Source organism: Gracilinanus agilis, chromosome 5 (assembly GCF_016433145.1).
Source record: "Gracilinanus agilis isolate LMUSP501 chromosome 5, AgileGrace, whole genome shotgun sequence".
Lineage (NCBI taxonomy): Eukaryota > Metazoa > Chordata > Mammalia > Didelphimorphia > Didelphidae > Gracilinanus > Gracilinanus agilis.
In genome coordinates this window covers 72,923,342-72,943,968 of record NC_058134.1, presented here as the reverse complement: position 1 = coordinate 72,943,968, position 20,627 = coordinate 72,923,342, and the positions used below count along the sequence as shown (strand labels likewise).

The 20,627-nt window shown below is 35.5% G+C and overlaps 1 protein-coding gene across 2 annotated transcripts in view; it reads left to right on the top strand.

The window, feature by feature from the left end:
- The window catches only part of ARHGAP12 (Rho GTPase activating protein 12), a 108,677-nt gene that overhangs the window by 31,446 nt on the left and 56,604 nt on the right, over window positions 1–20,627 (top strand). For both annotated transcript variants that reach the window (XM_044679707.1, XM_044679706.1), the window contains exon 2: window positions 18,428–18,691. In XM_044679707.1, the coding sequence (XP_044535642.1) occupies window positions 18,428–18,691 (264 nt within the window). The remainder of the gene's footprint in view (window positions 1–18,427; window positions 18,692–20,627) is intronic.

Sequence of the window (20,627 nt, the reverse complement as noted above, 5' to 3'; positions counted from 1 at the left end):
CCCGACCCATGCGTTCATACCCATTGTCTTTTAATGTGACATACTGCCTCCAGTGAAATTGCTTCCCTCAACCTTCTGTGGCGTTTCTTATTTTCATGGAGTCTCACAGAGATATGTTTTGTATATCATTCTTTCATTATGTGTAGAATGACTGAAATTTTGTATTTTGCTATATTTCCCTCCCCATTGATCAACATCATATGATTATTTGTTGTTGGATTGATTCAGTCATATCCAACTCTCTTGGAATTTTCTTGAGAAACATACTGGAGTGTTTTACAATTTTCTTTTCTAGCTCATTTGACAGATAAGGAAACTGAAGCAAACAGGATTAAGTGACTTACCCAGAGTCACATAATCTGAGGCCAGATTTGAACTCAGGAAGATGAGCCTTCCTGGCTCCAGGCCCAATACTCTGTGCACTATGGTGCCACCTAGATGTTCTGTTGCATGATTGTGGCTGAAATTAATCCAGGAAGTTTTATATTTTATGATCCTTTTGTTACCTTGTTGGAATTGATGAACCAATTATATGCATTTTTCTGATTTCTCGATCTCTTTTATTTGTCCAGATAGACTTTGGTGCAGTATTTCTTTAATGTATCTTTTGCTCTCTAAGCCAGAACTGAACAAAATGACTTGGAGACAGATGGTACCAAAAGAAAGCCTTTTAACAAAAGGCTATAGAGCAGGAAAATTTAAATCTCCTGATTTCCCAGGAGAATAATTGTTATTAGACAGTCAGTCAGAAATAGAAACAAAGACTCTCTGGGACCATCACATTAATGAACAGGAAAAATTATTCATTTGACAAAGTGTAATTCAAATAGAACTTAACAAGAACTTTTTTAAAAAAACCTCATTCTTTTGGTCATGTATTTAGACATTATGGTATTTAATAATGGTATTTACATTTTGAAGACCTCCGATCATTCTTTACTTAAGTTTCTTTGAATAATCCACCACATTTTAAAGAGTGTATTCATATTAAAATCAGCAGCTATTTAAACATTTCAAGAATTATGGTTATTTAATTTTTTCCTTTTAAAATTACTTTGAGATTAATACTTTAGAGCATCCTTGAGCTGATGGTTAATGAATTAAAATCTACATTAAGCTTTAATAAAGACTATTCTTGAAACTTAAAAAAAATTTCTTGATGAAAAATTGTAAGTTGTAATATATGGAAGGTTTTATGTTAAAGAAGTAGCATAGGATAAGAACCATAAACGAATACCTGATTTCTAAATGTGAACTTTTACTATAGGATCCTTTTAATAGATAAGCCCTGGGAAGTTACTTGGTCCAGAGAGTGGTTAGGTAGCTTGCTGCAGTTGCACAGTAAATTTCATAAGTGAGAATTGAACTCTGGTTATTCTGAGTATAGGCCCAACATTTTTCAGAATACTGAATGATAATGTCCAAATCTGTATGTTTAGAGCTTGAAATCTTAATGGTTTAGTAGTTTAAAATGTGAATACTTGAGGTTCTGAGCTTTAAAATCTTTGTTACTTTTTTAAAGCACATGTGCTTCTTGTATCTATACATTTCTTAAATTAACTTTAAGTAAAAAGTATTGCTCTTTGCAAAGTAATTGTTCTAGATAGAATTGACCCAAAATAATACAAATAATTCAGTTTTGAAATCTTTTAATTAACAATCTAAAATATTTTAAACAGTATTGCCTTTTTACCCTGGATTAAACATTAATAGGTAGATTATATTTTGCCAAAAAAAATCATAGGAGTATAGAATTAGAGCTGGAGGGAGACCTTCGAGGGCCATTCTCATTTTACAGGAGGAAACTGAGGCCAAGGAATATTAGACAACTCTCCCAGAGTCATGCACATAATAAGATTCCAACTCAGGTTTTGGAACGTAGACCAATGACTCAAAAATCTACACTCTTTTCACTTTATCCTGATTTTTCAAAGTCTTGTGAGACAGTGATTATGGTAAGGTGGAACTGGTAGTCTAAACAGATATATGTTATTTGAATGAATTATGTGAATGAAGTTAAGTGAAATGTTTAAATGGCTTCTGATTTTAATATGATTGGAGTCTAATTATTCATAGAAATTTGAATAAGAAAATGATTGGAGGCTTTCAAAAATATAAATATCTTAAATTTAGTCATTAATAAAAATCGACTCCCATCCTTATGGGTAGACAATCAAGGAATAACTGCTATTAGCAATATTGAAAAGCTGCATTTATTGGTGGTAAGGCATAAATCTTTAATATTAGATTCTTCATTTTGCTAAAACTTCCATGATACAAATTATACATAAAAGGATATATGTGTCATATCTTCTTAAAACAGTGGGCTCCTTCAATGAAGGAACCTTTTTAAATTTAATTTTTGAGTATCCACTAGCACTTTTCTTTCCCTTTAGCGGTCATGTAATAAGTGCTTGTTGAAGCAGTCTTTGAATTAGCTCAAGAGAGTTATAAGCAGGGAAAATATATATTAAAAATATAGCTATTTAAGGCATAATCAAATTGTAAAGGTTTGACTTTGCTTTATTTCTTAAATATAGCTTTCTATAAGTTTTCCTTGTGGATCATAGGAACCATTTAGCTTTTGTCCAGAAAAGATTTAAGTAGAACAGGGCAAGTCTTTTTTTAATTGTAAATTTAGGCCATATAAAAAGGAACTATTCCCAATCCAATTGTCACTCAATGACAAATATATCTTATGTAAAAGTAATTTTTCTTTTTTTCTTTCTTCTCTTCTCTTCAGTTCTTATATGAAGGGAAAACTGCCTATGGTTTTTCATTTGGTGTTGCTTCATGGAAAATTACATTATTGTTTGTTTACTTTTAGGTATGCTCTTATAAAAATAAATCATTCCATTAAATCTTGGTCCTTGGCCTTTTCCCTTAGTAATTTCTTCTACTCTTTTGGCTTCAGCTGTCAGCCCTAAGCATGACTCCCAAATCTATATTTCTAGCTCTGACCTCTCCTGTGTTTCAGACCCATATTTCTATTTGCCTATAGGCCATCTCCAACTGATTTCCTTTGGTCTCTAACACTTGAAAGAGAACTAATAGACTCATTGCCATTCTCAGAGTTCTTGAAGGTGTAGGGGAGTTCAGTCAGAAGGCTGAGACTTTCACCTCTTGCCCTTCCAAGTTCAGTGATACAGAATCTCTAGCTGCCCATCAGCTACCTTTCTCTTTTTTTTCTTTTTTTAAACTTTTCCATTCTAAATTCTGCCTGTTCATTCTCCATCCCCTCTTAAGAAGGAAATAAATACAATGCCCTTTACGCCTATGAAGTCCGGCTTCAACTGCCTTTCCCTTCAGTCCCTCCACCCCATTGTCTCATTTCCCCCCACCCCTCCACTGATTGAGGGTGTCTCTTTGGGTGGGGGGCAGCATCAGAAACAATTCATGTTCTCGTGTCCTCCCTATGGCTACTCTCTGAGCCTCTCTGCTTCAATGAATGGCCTTCTTAGCCTTTAGAAGCCACACACACCACACTGGTGCCCAACTCATTCTTCCTTCTCAAGCAGTTGAGTATTAGCTCTCAGTGGTCACCAATCTCTTTCCTTACACTAAGGAATTGGAACACACATGCTGATGTTCCTTGGCCTTGCAGTTTCTCATTCTCCTCAACTCTAATGACTTTGCCCGCGGGGACAATTCACTTTTGATCTACCATGACCTAAAAAGTGTTCCACTTACATAAGAATAATTCTGAAATTCCTTTCACCTACCATAACCTATCATTCTATCTTTTCCCTATGCCTTGCTCTATCCTCTTCTATTCTTTGTCCTTTCTGTGACATCCAACCCTTCTTTCCCTCGGACCAGGCTGTCATCACTGTTCTAGATTCACTTTCCTGCATCCCTAATCTTACTCTTTATTTAATCAGTTGAATGTTACACTGTTCTCTATTCTTAAATCCCTTACTGCTCTGATACCTTGCTAAACCTCTGCCTAGGTGACTTCCATTATCTCACTTTGCTCCTACTCAAGTGTTAATGTATTGTGCTGGGAACTCATGCAATATATTGCTGACTGGACCCACTATAAATTTGTGTTATATCTTAGATGGGCCCTGGCTCCAAAGTGTTCTTTGCCCCATCCTTTTTATCTAATTCCTCTCATTGACTCCTCCAAACCTTCTTGTCTCCCAAACCTCTTAGACAAACTTATTTTCCACTTCTTACTTAATTGGGAAAATAAAGCCATTTGCGTTGAACTCTTCTCTCTGACTCTACATTCAAAACTCCTTGCATCATCTCCCATTCTTCTTTATTTCAGTCTTTGATTAAGAGATAGACCTATTTCTTGACAAGCCCAACCCCTCCATTTGAACCCTGGATTCCATAATCATTCTACCCTTCTTTCTAATGCTTGGTCTTTATCTATTGCTTCAGTCCCTGCTGCCTTTAAACATGCCCATAAGTCCTTAAAATGCCTGCAATTGACCCTGCTGCTGCTTCCTCCTCCCAACTTATCATCTTCTATTTCCTAACCAGATTCCTAGGGAAAGCTATTTGTTGTATCTTCTTCTTCCCTTTTTTACTTCTCAATGTCTTGCATTTTCCATTCTTATTACTCAAATGAAACTGCTCTTCCTCAAATGAAACTGCTCTTCCAATTAATGATCTCTAAATTGACATCTTGAAGGCCTTTTCCTATTTTTCATCCTTATTAATCTCTGTAGCATTTTACAATATTGATTCTTCATTCCCTGTTTTTGTGCTTTTACACAAGTTGTTCCCCCATGGCCATCTCTTTTCATTTGTTTTTTTTTTTTTTGCTTGTTTTTTAATTTTTTTTCTGGATTGAATATCTCTCTTATCTAGGCACCTTGCCAGCCTGATCCTACTATTGATTGTCCCAGGAACTTTGACCAGCTATGTTCCCAATCTAAGTCAGTTTACTTCTCCTTAGCAGTCTGGTAACTTGTTTGTGCATTTTATGGCACCTCAAATCTAAAGCATGGATTCCCTTATCCACTCCAGACATAGTAGGCTTAGATGGGAAGAGACTTGTGAACGGTAAGCCCTCTTAAATTTTCCTATACTACTTCTATAAAATATTCCTTTCCATCCAAGTAAATCCTAGCAAATAATTAAAAATATTATACATTATCATCCTTGGCAGTTTGATGGAAGAACCATTTTTTCCAATTTCGTTTATTCCATGATGGGTTTTTGGACTACCCAATAGTTCAGCCTATTGGGACCCAAAACTATTGGAGGCCCCCTAGCCTAGACTCCTACCTGTTATTCTTGTTCCTCATTCCATCTTTTGCTTCCAGTCATTTCTTTTTACCCCATCTCCCAATTTAATATTTATTTAATTTTAGGATTCATTAAAACATTTTTTTGAGTTCCAGATTCTCTCCTCCTTTCCAGTCCTTTCGCCACCCATTGAGAAAGTGAGCAATATGGTATCACTTATATAAGTCGAAGGGTTCAAATGAATGGTTTGACAAATATTTATGAGTTTAAAAAGAATTTGGTGTGGTGGTCATTTATAAAATATTAACTCTTAAGTCAGAGTCTGTTAGCACCTCTTAACAATTTAGTTTAATAGAGATATAGTAAAAGAAAGGGATTGTAGGAAAGAAAATAGAAAATATTGTCTAGCTAGATACCCTATAATTGCTGTCTGAAGAAATCCAACTCACCACCTGGCAAGGGCTCCCTCACGTGGAGTCGTGATAGTCTCTTTAGCCAGAAGTCCCAGTGGTGTCTTCAGCAAGGGTTCCCCAACACAAGCCTCTCCTTCAGCTCCAGTCACTCACCCAGCAAGCCTCTCCAGCCCAGAATGAGTCCAAGAGGAAAGTTCTTTCCAGAAAAGTGTCTGTCCAAAAGTGTAGTCCCTCAACTATGTTCAGTCTCACCTTTTTCCATGTCACTTCCTGTTTCTCCCCCTCTGCACAGGAACCTATCACATCCTTTCAATTTGCCTAGTACTGCCTTGCCTTTGGGGTTGAGAATTTTTTCTGTTAGTGATTTACTCAGTGTTAAGTAGTGGTTCTTTAAGTTTTTGATTGATAACTCAAAATAGACAAAAAGAGTTTTAATTCTCTCTTCACACAAATGAAATCATGTGAAATATATTTCTATATAGCCATTTTGCAAAAGAAAAATAAAGTGAAAAACTACTTTTATCTGCAGAGTTCATCAGTTCTCTCTTGAGGAGGTTAGCATTTTTTATCACGAGTCTCTTGAAATTGTTTTGAATCATTGTATTGATCAAAATAGCTAAGACTTTCACAGTTGATCATCATTACATTATTGCTCTTGCTGTGTATAGTATTCTCTTGGTTGTGTTCACTTCATTTTGCATCAGTTTATACCAGTCTTTCAGGTTTTTTTTTTTTACGAAGCCATCCTGTTCATCATTTCTTATGGCATAATAGTATTCCATTGTGTTCAACCATTCCCCAATTGATGGGCATCCCTTCTTTTTCAGTTCTTTGCTACCACAAAAAGGTTTGCTATACATATTTTTGTACATATAGATCTTTTTCTTTTTCTTTAATTTCTTTGGGATATAGACCCAGTAATGGTACTGCTGGGTCAAGAGTATGCATAGTTTTGAACATAATTTCAAATTGGTTTCCAGAATGGTTGGACCAGTTTACAACTCCACCATCAATGCATTGAATTTCCCTATTTTTCCACATCCCCTCCAACATTTGTCATTTTCCTTTTCTATCACATTAGCCAATTTGATAGATATGAAGAAATACCTTGGAGGTATTTTAATTTGTCTTTCTCTAATCAGTAGTGATCTAGAACAGTGATGGGCAAACTTTTTAAAGAGGGAGCCAAAGGGAAGGAAATGCTCATCTGTCAGTCTGTTTCTAAGGCAACTCTTTCAAAGTTTCATCCTGTTATCCTACTCATTGTATTCATCAGATTAGGAATAATGTCAGGAGGCTGGATAGAACATTTCAGGGGGCCCTGCATCTGGCCCGTGGGCATAGTTTGCACATCACTGATCTAGAGCATTTTTTCATATGACTATAGGTAGCTTTGATTTTTTTCTTCTGAAAATTGCCTGCTCATAGCCTTTGACAGTTTATCAATTGGAGAATGGCTCTTATTGTTATAAATATGAGTCATTTATCTATCTATTTGAGAAATGAAGCCTTTATTAAAGAAACTTTCTGTAACTCCCCTTTCCCCCCCAATTTCTTTTCTTTCTTATTTTGGCTGTATTGTTTTTTTTGGTGACAAAACCTTTTTATTTCATTAATAAAATTGTCCATTTTACTTCCTGTGAATCTTTCTATCTTGTTTGGTCAAAAACTCTTACCTTAGTGATAGATCTGACAAGTGGTTTTTTCCCATGCCCCCCTAATTTGTTTGATATCCTCTTTATGTCTAAATCACGCACCCATTTTGATCATCTTTTAGTATATGGTGTGAGATATTGGTCTGTGCCTAGTTTCTGCCAATCTACTTTACAGATTTTCCAGCAATTTTTGCCAAATAGTGAATTCTTGCCCTCAATGCTTGGATCTTTGGGATCATCAAACACTAGATTACTACTTTCAGGCATTTCTCCTATCCCTCATACTTGGAATGTGCTTCTTTAGCTACACATCTAACAGCTTTCTTTCACCCATCAGCTTAAGCACCACCTCCATCATAAAGTATACATTCATAAAGTAAATGACTTCATAAAGTCATTTCCCCTCATTTCCCCTCCCCCCAGTTGTTTTCTCTCTAATCCTATTTTCCTTGAGTGCTTGGACCTTTAAGCCAGACTCTGCAGCTGTGAATTTTTTTTTCTGGTGCTCAAGGGGCCCCCCCTCTCCACTCCATCCCCTCAAGCAGTGATAAGTACTGAAGATTCAGAAATGGAAGTTTTTACCCCTCAAGCCTTTGACCCTTTTAAATAGCCCATTGTCAAAAATGAATATGGTTGTTTTTTATTTTTATTTTATTTTTTTATCAAAGAAGATGCATTTTCATCTGCCTTTGTGCTGCATGATCAGATCCAGAGGATCTCTCTGTTTGGGCAATTTAAACTTCACCTGTATCAGGGGTTCTTAATCTGAGGTCTCCTCTCCCTTCCTGGGGTCTACAGATAGATTTCAAGGGACCTGTGAATTTAGATAGGAAGACAGTTTTATCCTTATTTTTACTCCCTCTAAGTGAGCATTTCCTTTGATTATGTAGGGAACAAAACACAGTAATATTAATACCTGTGGCTTTGTCACCAATAGAAGTCATGGATGTGTTCATATCAGGTATCTTGAAAAATATCATTTATATTCATCACTCCTTGAAATTACTGTAGTCAGGAGGCCTGCTGGTAGATTTACAGGTAATCACAATCTCCTAATGATAGATACTCTTCAGAAATAGCTGATTAGCTCTCAGTGTCTATAGGTTTCACCACAACTAGAATGGTCTGGGACCCTTAGAATGTTAAGAATCTCTGCTGTATATGTTATCTGTCCCTGTTAGAATGTGAACTTCTAAAGAGCTGGGACCATTTCAATTTTCTGTTTGTATTTCTGATGTGGACTTAACATAGTACTTTTATACATTTGTACATATAGGTGCTTAAATGCTTTGTTATTCACTCATTCATTTCTCTTCTTAAACACGTGGCTACTCTGAGATTTTTTAATTTTAATTTTTAAATCTGTTTCTCAATTTTTGAGCTGGCTGTTACAGTAATCTTACTTTCCATGCATTGCTGCCTAACTGAACTAAACGTAGAAATCCCATTGTCTCAACCGTTAGGACATTTTCACTCCATATACGTGTTTTTTCTTCCTCTATAACTGGGAATTTGACTGGAAATAAAAATTTGAAAATTATATTTAGGAAGATAAAATAACTTTAATAAAAGGAGAAGAGTAAGAAGAAATTCAATACAATTTTAAGTTCTGTTTTTTAGTAAACAAGTGAAATTGTCTCTTCTGGCAGTGATGAGTGTGTTTTGAAGAGAAAGATAAAGGTTGATCAGCTAAATGTAGCTAATCTGTCTTTATTTTTTAATTTTGGTTTCTTGGTTTTATCATTTTACCAATTATCCAATTTACTATAATCTTGTACATTACTGGGAGAAGAGACTTGTGAAATAGCTGAAAAGTGAAAGAATGGAAGAAGAGAGGGAATTCATCAGCGTGAAGGCAAGGTGGAGAAGTCCAGAGGGTCAGAAGCAGAGCTTAGACAGAACTATGAGTGCGGCTCGCTGTACATTTCCTCAAATGGAGGTTCTACTCAGGGAGAAGCCTAGAGGGAAGGTGGCATCTTTTAGGCTAAGAAGGCAGATGGCTAGAAATAGAGAATTTGGGAATTGGGAGCAGAGGTTGGAGGAGAGTAAGTGGAAGTAAGCTCCTCTTTTGTAGGTTCAATGAAAGCCTCTTTGGGACTGTCTTAGTAGCAGACAGGAAACTGGGAATATTGTATGCCTTATCTAATCCTAAGGGGTCTGATATCTTTTATTATGTCTATTTTCAAAGTTTTTGTTCCATTAGATTCCCTAGCCTTGGGTGTCTTTTCAGACTGTCCTGGACCTACTTCTCCTCTCCCTCTGTGTTATTTTGCCTGATGGTTCTAGTACTCTCATATCCAGTTATCATGGCTCTGCAGATGAATCTCAGATTTATTTTCCAGCCCCAACCTCTCTCCTTACCTCTAATCTCAGACCTCTAGCTGTCTCGCCTTTCACTCCTCATTCCTTCTCATTCCTTGAATGGAATCTGTTAAGTCCTGTTGACTCTACCTTTATGACCTCTCTTTTCTGTTCCCCCCTTTCTTCTTTGGCACCGATACCATTTGGTATGGTATATACAATCGTTTGCATGCCTTTCTTCTTTAGATAGTGAGCTCTTTGAGGATGTGGGTTGTTTTTTCTTAGTCATTCTTAGGGCATGGGATAAGAAATGTAGTTTTATAGTGTGGTGTGGCCTCACTGATTATAGTTCTGTCACAGACCTATCATAAAGAAAGCCAAGTTCTTTCATAGTAGCAAAATAATTTTCCTTTTAAGTTAAAGGAATTCTATTACTAGAATTAGAGATTATCTCTTCTCCTCTACTCAAGAAGTTTTGATGCTTCCCTTTTTGTCAATAGGATAAAATAAAAACTCCTTTCTTTGGCACTTAACCTCATTTACAAACCAACTCCAGGCTAATCTTTCCTGAGATTTCATATGATCCCTCCTCACGTAAGTCTAACTTTCCAACCAAACTGATCTATTTGCTATCCTCTCTATATAACATTGCTACTTTTTAAAAAATAAATATTCCTTTGCATAAATTATCCCTTTTGACTGGAATGTTTTCCCTCCTTGCCTCTTCCTTTTGGAATCCCTAACTTCTTACTCAGATCAGTTCAAGTGCCATTTCCTACAAAATGCCTTTCCTGATTTTCCATAATTTTTAGTGCTTTTTTCCTCTCACTCCAAAGTTACTTTGTAATCTAAAAAATATATATATATACATATGTATATGTATATATATATATTTTAGAGCTAGGGATCTCAGTGGCTAGAGAACCAGGCCTGGAGATGGGAGGTCTTAGGTTCAAAACTGGCCTCAGACACTTCTAGCTGTGTGACCCTCACCAAGTCACTTAACCCCCATTGTGGGGTTTAATATAAATAAAAAATATTTTTATATTTGTTTATCTATATACTTGTTTCCCTGACTAGAATATAAAATACTTGATGGCAGGGTTTATTTCTTTGTATACCTTCTTTCTGATAGCTGATAGACAATTAATTAGATAGTTGTTGAACTGACAAGATTGAATAACATAATCATGTTGTCATTTCTTTGCCAAAATACTTTCATGACAATAAATTTGCCTTTTGATAGAACATTTCTAGTTATTTAATGTTCCAAAAGAATCCTGTTTTTAAGTTTCTAAGTCTTATTAGCTTTGCTCTTTTGAATACCAATTTTCATTTATATATAAACACAGACTAAAAATGTCTCTCTATTCATGGAATCACAGAACTTAGATCAATGAAGGGACCCAAAAGTTATGTGCTCCCACTCTCTCACATAAAGACACTGAGGCCAGGGAAATTTAGTCACAACCTAAGTTTACATAAGTCACACACAGTATTTTTCTTTCTTTTTTTTTTAAACCTTTGCCTTCCCTCAGTATCAAAACTGTGTATTGGTTCTAAGGCAGAAGAGTGGTAAGGGCTAGACATTGGGGGGTTAAGTGACTTGCTCAGGGTCACATAGTTAGGAAGTATCTAAGGCCAGATTTGAACCAAGGACTGCTGTTTCTAGGCTGACCTCAATCCACTGAGCCACCTAGCTCTCCCCCCATACAAGATTTTTCAAACCAGTTTTATTTAATTGTTTTAATTGCCTGCCCAATTATAGTTCTAAACTTCTTTATGTCTTACTCGACTTCTGTTTTGTCTTATCCATCTTTCACTCTTTTTAAATAGAGAAGATAGTCAGAAAATTATGATTTGAACAGATTTATTATTCTCTTGCTGAAAACACTTAATCTTTCAAAAGAAAGGTGGAGCCCAGGAATAATTAGTGGAGGAGAAGGCAGGAGACTTCATTCCAAAGAATCATATGAGGCACTATGTGGGTTGTTGCCAAGGAGGGAGTACTGCCTGTGCGGAGGTTAATTTTTATTTTATGTTCAAATATTATGCAATTTCCTGCATATGTATTTAAAGATGTCTTATTTGAAAGATTGAGTCACTTCTGATTAGTGAAATAAGTATTCACTATAATGTATACATATTTTAAAAAGTTGTAATCATACTTATTTCCTTTAATTTTCTGTCACTAAATGAGGAAACTGAAGTTCTAGTCTCAGCACTACCATTAATTAACAGTGTGACCTTGGGAAAGGCAGTGTGACACAGTAGAAAGATTCTTGGAATTAAGAGCATTTTGTTGAAATTCTACCTCTACTATTAAGCTTTGTAACTTTAGGCCAGTTATTTTAACCCCTCTGAGTCTTGGTTTCATGTCTGGATAATGAGACTAGAGGATCTTAAAGGTGGTCTAAGTACATGGAATTAAAAATGAAACATGTCCAAAATGACTGACTCCAAGTATAGAAATGAAGACCTCATCCTAGTCTATGGTGGATCTGTGATGCTGTTGATAAACAAGGTCCATCCACTCTTTCTCTTTCTGAAATTTTTGTTGATAATCTTCTATAAATTCCCTTTTGGGATCTTCCCTCCTTCCTGGTATCCTCCAGATCTCTTGATGTTTGATTGCCATTAGGACCTGCAGGCAGTTCTCTATTATCTCTTGCTTTTGCTGTATGACTGGTTTACTTTTGTCAGATGTGGTGTCTGCTTCTTCTGTACCATATATATATGGTACCATAGATTGTTCTGTATCTGTTGCCACCTGCTGTCACCCACAGTGAGCCTCTATTGTTCATTAATGACCCACTGCTATACCTTGTACTGGGATCTGACTTGCAGTCATATTCAGCCTTGTCAATTCTGCCTCCACAGTATCCTGGCATGTCTCTTCTTTTCCTTTCCAGTAGCCACCCCCATAGCTGAGACCCTCCTTCATCACCTCTCAGACTATTGGAAGAGTAATAGCTTCAGACTTGATCTTTTGTGTCCAGTCTACCCTCTCTCCAATCCATCCCCCAAGTAGGGCCAAAGTGATGAGATTCCAAAAGTAGAAGTCTGACAGCACGTGCTGTTTTTACCCTCATTTTTGTCTTTGGTCCCCAGCATCCTGCACAGGTGATTAATAAATGTTTTCTGATTTGTTAATTTGGTTTTTTAAAAAAATAAACCCTTACCTTCCATCTTAGTATCAATACTGTGTATTGGTTCTAAGGCAGAAGAGCAGTAAGGGCTAGGCAGTGGGTGTCAAGTGACTTGGCCAGGGTCATACAACTAGGAAGTGCCTGAGGCCAGATTTGAACCCAGGACCTCCCATCTCTGGACCTGGCTCTCAATCCACTGAGCCACCCAGCTGCCCCCAATTTGTTAATGTGTTGATGTAAAGATTGGCCTTTTTTTTTTTTTTTTTAAAGGAGAAGCTTGGGGTTGTCAAGATGATAGCATCATGATGCCTTGTTTTTGTTAATATTATGTATAATTGATGTTGATTGATTTTGATAAACTTCTTTCAGTTCTTGTAAGGAAAGACTAGTGGAGGTGCAGTAGAGGGAAATGAGTGATGTAAAAATAAAAGTAATAAAAATAAGAATTTCGTGGGATAGGGGAGACTACAGTTTTCCAAAGCTGGCAGTTCCCTTATTGGACCATGGGTCCAGTTTATTAAATTGATGACAGTGTGATAGAATTAATTCTGCCAGCAATGTTATATGTTGTTTTCCTCCAAGGAGAAGGTGTATACCTTCTTTCCATTTAATGGCAACTTCCTTTATCTTCTGGTTTTATTAATGGCAAGAATGTCAGTACTGGTATAGTTCCTGCAGATCTACATGACCACTGAACAAGAATCTCACATTACATTAATGTTTATAAGTTCAAAAATTTGAATAAAAAACCACTATTGTGAATCTTAGGGCTCTGTTCTTTTTCTGTTACTGTGTAGTCACTGTTTAAGTGGAAATAGGCCATACAGAATATAATAGAACGACTTTTTTGTATTTTTCTTTCTTGAATGCATTTCCATGGTCAAATAATAATTTAACTACCTACTAGGGATAAGTCACTCTACTTAGCTAGACTATCAGCCCTTGAAAAGTTGAATTAGTTTGTTCCTAGTACCATACCAAAAGGTTATGTAGCATCATGAGCTTGCCAGAGTTTATACTGCACTGGTATGGCCTTTAGAAGCCTATAGACCCTTATTTTATGTCATGATAATGACACAGTAGGACTTTGTAGAAGATATTAAGTGGCAACAAAACTTTTGGTTTTAGACATGAACACATTCCTAGTTCATACTCAAGAAGCAAAGGGTTAGATTTTGAAGGAACTTTAGTTTAATCACTTAGTCCTTATTTTATAAATGAGGAAATGATGGATTACCTAGGGTTACAAAAATAGTAGGTAGCAAGCAGGAGTGGCATTTGAACCCAGGACCTCTGGCTCCAAATTTATTGTTATGTTGCAAACTATTTTCTCAAAATGCTCAACCTTGCAAACAAAGAAACACTAAGTTAAAAGTACATACTTTAGGGTAGCTCAGTGGACTTAGTAGATAGAGAGCTAAGCCCAGAGATCCCAGGGAGGTCTTTGATTCAAATACGGGCTCAGACATTTCTTAGCTGTGTGACCCTGGGCAAGTCACTTAACCTCAGTTTTCTAGTCCTTACCATTCTTCTGCCTTCGACTGATACTTAGTATCAATTCTAAGACAGAAGATAAGGATTTTTTTAAGTATGTACATTGACATAAGCTATAAATTGGAATCATTCTTTGTACAGGTTTCTTTGATTACTTTCAAGGGAGTATAATTGGTGTCTGTGTGTGTCTGTGTATGCTTTCCTATTTTGTTGAATCAAATTTTTACAATTGAAAGTCAAAACCCAACTCTATCATGTCTATTCTTACAGAGCCTCAAAATAAAATATGTTGTTCATGGATATTTTCTGTGTACCCAGAGTTAAGTCTCCAGACACTGAAATTGTACTGAAAATACTTTGAAAAGGTTTTATTTTGTGTCTGTAATGGTAACCCATTTTGTGAGATCGTGATAGTATGGTACTTATCATTGTATAACAGTGTTAACAATTGCATCATAAATGTTTAACAAGAGGAATGTTTTATTTAGAGGTGTGCCCTTGTTTTTGTTATATATATATCACTTGCAAAATGAAATCATTTAAGTATGAGCAATATGTATTTTTTTCCCTTAGCAAACCTGTACCCTTCCCTCCCTTAAATTGTTTTTGAGGAAGATTACTAGATTTTGAAAAGTAAAGAGAGTCATTTTGATAGGCTTGTTAGAGGTTAGCAACATCTAAGGTCTTCTTAGCTGTTATATAGATTAAATTTGAAGTTAGCATTTTGGAATAACATCTTAGGCTATCTTTTATCCTGTGTTTTGTTTTATTAAGTCCTTTTATGACTATTACATTTATTTATATTTGATGAAAAAGAAAGTTTTATAAATAAGTAATTATACCCGAATTCTTTTTACTATTTAGTTTCTTAAGGCTCTTTTTGTAGCTTTATTTTTTTAAACCTGATCATTACTTATATACTCTTCTGGAGTGAAAGTATTGACATTCTATTCTAAATGTGATGTAGAATAGTTATCATTACTTTTCTTATACAATTTTTCTTGTCCTAGATGAGTTTAAAAAGAGAGAAGAATCATGTATGTGTTGCTTAGCCAAATATGTCCTTTTAAAAAACTAGGGTACAGAGTATAGTAACCACAGTTATATTCAATTTAATAAAATTATAACAGGTTACCCTTATGTAAAACTTATGTAGGATTTTGTGCTCTTGGCTGACATCTAGTGGGACATTGAAAAACAGAAAATGAATTTGGATGGTTGCAAAACATGATCATGTAGAACACAAATGAAAATGGAAATAACTTTAGAGACCCTCAAGTTTAATCCCTTTAGTTTGCTGATGACCAAATTGAGACTTTAAGTAGATAAGCAGTTTATCCAATGATTAATGGCAGAACCAGGATGAGAACTTTGGTCTTTCGAATCTAAATCGGGGTTTCTACACCTTTATGTATGAGTAGGCCCCTTTGTTAGTCTGGTAAAGCCTATTCCTTCTGAGGATAATGTTATTTTAAAAATTAAAGGAAATGCTAAATTTTACTTAGAGGTTAGTGAAAATAAAGATATACTTTATTTTTTCCCATTCAAGTTCTCAGACTCCTTAAAACCCCTTTGGGGTTCATGAACCCCAGGTTAAGAATTCCTACTCTAAATCCAAGTCTTTTCTACTATATCACACTCTTTTTTTACATGGACTCTTCCACTCTAGCAAAATTGATCAGATTGCTCAGATCAGCAAGGCTCACTACAAACTCATGTTATTTCATATCTACTGAGCCTTCAGTGCCTTGCAACATAACTTATTTTTTCTTAATTAATTCTGTCTCTTTTTAGCAGTTACTCAAAATTTTCAATTCTCAAACTAATTGAGACAATTATACTTGAATTTTTTTTAACGAATGTCTCTGCCTCTTTCTTTACTGAGAAAATTAAGTTCTTTCAACATGAGTTCCCTCTTCACCACTTTATACCTTAAAACCCATCTACATTTTCAGATATCCTTTCCTTTTTTACTCCCATCTTTGAGGAGAGTGAGTGTCTGGCATATAGTAGACGCTTAATATTAATTGTATTATATTAACATTTAGAGTGGTTGGCATATTTCTTTTCCCAGGCCAATCACTGTGCAACTGGAGCCCTCACTCCCATCTCTTCTCTTCTCTTTTTTTTTGAACATTTTTGAACATTTTTTCTCTTTTTCTTGCATATCCTTTTTTTTTTGAACATTTTTTTCTCTGTCTTGCACATCTTCAGTCTCCCCTTCTATTGCCTCTTTCTCTGCTGCTGCCTTCAAAATGGTTGGGTCCACCCACAATAGCCTTAAAAGAAATCCATTGAACTTGCCTACCTCTTAAGCTATTGTCTGATATGCCTTTCATTTCTCCACTAAACACTTAGAGAGCATCCTCTGCATTCATGGATTCTGCTTCCTTACTGTCCATTCTTTGCTCTCTCTCTCTTCAATCTGTTTTTTTTTGACCCCTCCACTCTACTAAAATTGTACCAAGGTAGAAGTTAGCAACTCCAGAATCATAGTCTTTTCTCAGTCTTCATCTTCCTTGACTTCTCTGTAACTTTTAATACTGGTAACCATTCCCTTTTTTTATATATACTCTTTCCCCATGGCTTCTGTAATACTTGTCACTCATTTCCTGTCAGTTGAATGCTTCTTAAGTTCCTTTGCTGGATCTTGAGCCTGAAAGGTAGTTTCACTTCTTTCTCTTCACTTCCCTTCAGTGACCCTATCATCTCCTATGAGTTCACATGCCCTATCTATGTGGGTAACTTTCAGACTGATTGATATAACAGTATTTCTCCTGAACTCTAGGAACACATCATCAACCTGCCCATAATGTTTTATATGCATCTCAGAATCTGAAATAGAAGGGTCCAGAAAGATCATGTAATTTAATTCTTACACAAACAAGAATCTCTTCTAGAAAAATCTGTTAAATGGTCATCTAGCCTTTGCTAGTTGCCTTTCCTGTTGAGGAGCCCACCATCTCAGGAGATAGTCCATTCTATTTTTGGATAGCCCTAATTATTAGAAACTTTTCTCTCTATGTTGAATTTAAATCTTGCCAGTCTGTGACTTACCCCAATTGTAGTTTTGTTATCTGGTACCAAGCAGAGCAAGTCTAATCCCTCTTCCATGTAACATCTCACAAAATATTTGGAAGACATTTTTTATATCTTGCCTTCCTAAATCCCCATTCCTCAGGGTTAATTATCCTCAATTACTTTAATTTATCCTTAAATGGCAAGAACTCAGGCTCTTGAAATATCAGTCACCCTCCTTTGGCAATACTCCATCTGGAGATTCTTGGGGTCAGGAACTCTTTGGACTGTATTTCCAAACATCTAGCATTGTGCCTGTCACAGCTATTTAGTAAATGCTTACAAATAAGTCCAACTTGGTCATAGTATATCATATTTTAAATATATTGTTGAAGCTTCTTTGCTAAAATTTTACTTAAAATTTTTATACCAGTGTACATTAAGAATATTGGTCCAGGGGTCAGCTAGATGACTCAGTAGATTGAGAGCCAAGCCCAGAGATGGGAGGTTCTATGTTCAGATCTTTCTTTAGACACTTCCTAGCTGTGTGATCATGGGTAAGACACTTAACTCCCATTGCTTAACCCCTTACCACTCTTCTGCTTTAGAACCAATACACAGTATTGATTCTAAGATGGAGGGTAAGAGTTTATTAAAAAACAAAAAAACTATATTTGGCAGCAGCAGGAATAGAATGCCAGTTGTTGACTTGTTAGCAGATTTTTTAGTTTATAGTTTTAGAATCTGCAAAAAATCTTAAATTTTTAAAATTTCTAGCCATATTTTCAAGAAATATTTTTTATTATTTGCATATAATCATATAATTTTGGAAGTAGGTCAACACCCTCTTTTACTGAGGAAGAAATAGAGTCAGAGTTTGTTTCTTATTCAAGGTAATATGGATAAGTAATAGCAGAGCCAGGATTCAAATCTATTGATTCTAACTCATATTTTAGTATTTCTTTGGTTGGAAGAAAATTATTCGATAAGACTTGCCATTTTCAGTTTTATCTCTTTTTTGCCCAAATTCTACATCTTCAGCTACATAGCAAAAGTCTCCTTTTAAGGAATATATACATTTTTGTTAATAAAATTACCTAGATAATAATGTATGTTTTATAAATGTCCTTTTGTTAACTGGGAGTTTGTGAAAAATTTCAGCTGGAAATAAAATATTCTAAATTTTTTCCAATAGCCAAATACACCACCGAATCAAGGAAGACCAGATTCTCCTGTCTATGCTAATCTACAAGAACTGAAAATATCCCAGTCTGCACTCCCCCCTCTTCCTGGCAGTCCTGCTATTCAGATTAATGGAGAATGGGAAACTCATAAAGATAGTACAGGACGTTGTTATTACTACAACAGAGGAACACAGGAAAGAACATGGAAACCACCTCGATGGACTCGAGATGCCAATATAAACAAAGGAGATTGCCAGAATTCAGGAGATCAAGAGGTACGATTGGTTTAAGGAATCAATACATGACAGTCATCAAAACTTTCTCTTTCAATATTATTTGAAGAAAAGGTAAATGAAGAGTTTTTTTTCTGTAGCTGTTATAATAAGCAATTAGGAAAGTATCCATAGCCTCAGAAGTGCTAAGTATTATTATCCATCTTCATTTTATTTGTGTTGGTAATTTTCCTCATAATATCTTGCCTAAAGATAAATAGCTTCATGAATGTGATTTATTTGCAGAGCTTAGTTACTATCATCAAAGAGCACAAACAGCTCCTTATAGTTGGGTGAAACAACTAGTCCAACTTTTTAGGATCATGGAAGAAGGTAAAGAACGGGAGCTATGTTAACTTAACCCAATCAAATAGATAGCAACTTTGCTTAGTATCAGAATCATTAAGTAATGTAAGATTGTTAGTTCCTTGAGAACAGGGACTCTTTTTGCTTTTCTTTGTATCTCCAGTCTTATGTGTCTGGGACATAGCATTTAACAGTTGCTTATCCGTTGCTTAAGGTCTTAGATTTGGTGCTAATAGGATCCCAGTGATTAATCTAGACTAGCCTCTGAATTTTGCAAATGAAGAAATTGAGGCCCAGATGGGTTAAGTGATGGTCAGACAGATAGTAAATTATGGTAACAGAGCCCAGATTTGAGCCCAGATTCTCCTGTTCAAATCTAATGTTCTTTCCATTATACCATATACTATTGGTCTGCCTGAAATTTTTTATTAGCTCTATATTAGTTTTTTTTATTTTTCTCTTGTTTACTGTTAGATAGCTTATTATATGAGAAAAAATAGTTGTAAAATGCTTATTAACAATGAATTCATGGACAGCAAGCATTTTTTCAGATTACTATTTATTTCTTATTTGCAATCTGAAGAGTTGAAAAAGATGACCTTTAAGGTTCTAGAAGGACTAACTCTAATATCCTGTGTCTCTAGCAAATTTTGACAGTTAACTCTTGTTGCCATTTTATCCTTTCAGATGTTCAGTTACTCATTTCAATATTTTTCTCCATTCTGAATGAAAATATATAGTATCATCTCTGGGATTAAATATGTTCTGCTTTCTTCATTCCTTTGGTATTCTTTCTATTGATGCAGATTGTAGCTTATTCATGACTTAATGGATGGTCTCTGTGGCCTTTCCCCTCATCCCCCATGCCCCCAATCATCACTTGGGAATCAGTGTTCTGCTGGTAAGCTCCTGAAATTATCTAGGCTGGTCCTCTGACAACAGATACTGCTATATCAATATATGGAACCTTTTCCAGCTTCGTAAGACATGCCATAGTTTATATGAAAATCTAGATAAGCTGGAAAGACAGTTTAGGAGGGAATACCTTTCAAGCACATATAGTAATTCAAATTCCATTTCACAAATACTAGCTAGTTTTGGAATTCTTTTATCAAAGTATTATCCTAAAAAAGGAATGATTCTAAATTAGTTAAAAATACTTTGGCTAGGTGAACATTTATTTTCTAGTCTTATTTTACGCTAATAATTTGCTGAGAAAATAATTTTTAATTTTTAGTATGAATACATGTCAGCTAATCCCATCTGTTTGAGAATATTTGAATTAGTGAAGCCCCAAATAAGATTTGCTTAAAAAGTGGAAACTTTTACAAATTGTGTGATTAAATAAATTATATTGACATATAACATGTAACTCTCATGTAACTCTCAGTCTTTTGAGCATCCTGTTCCTCATCAATCTGATTGGCTATATTACATGTAATGTAGGTACCAGTATCTATTTGTTAAAAATGTGGAGAGAAAGCCAGGGCATATTCTAGGTAATTTACTTATGGGATTGAGTTGGGGTTTTTTGTATGAACCACATGCTTCCCTTTCTTCTCAGGATAGGCAAGAAAACCCCCCTGAAGAGACTCTGCTTTTAGAGCTGCGTACCACCTTCATTTGATGTTAA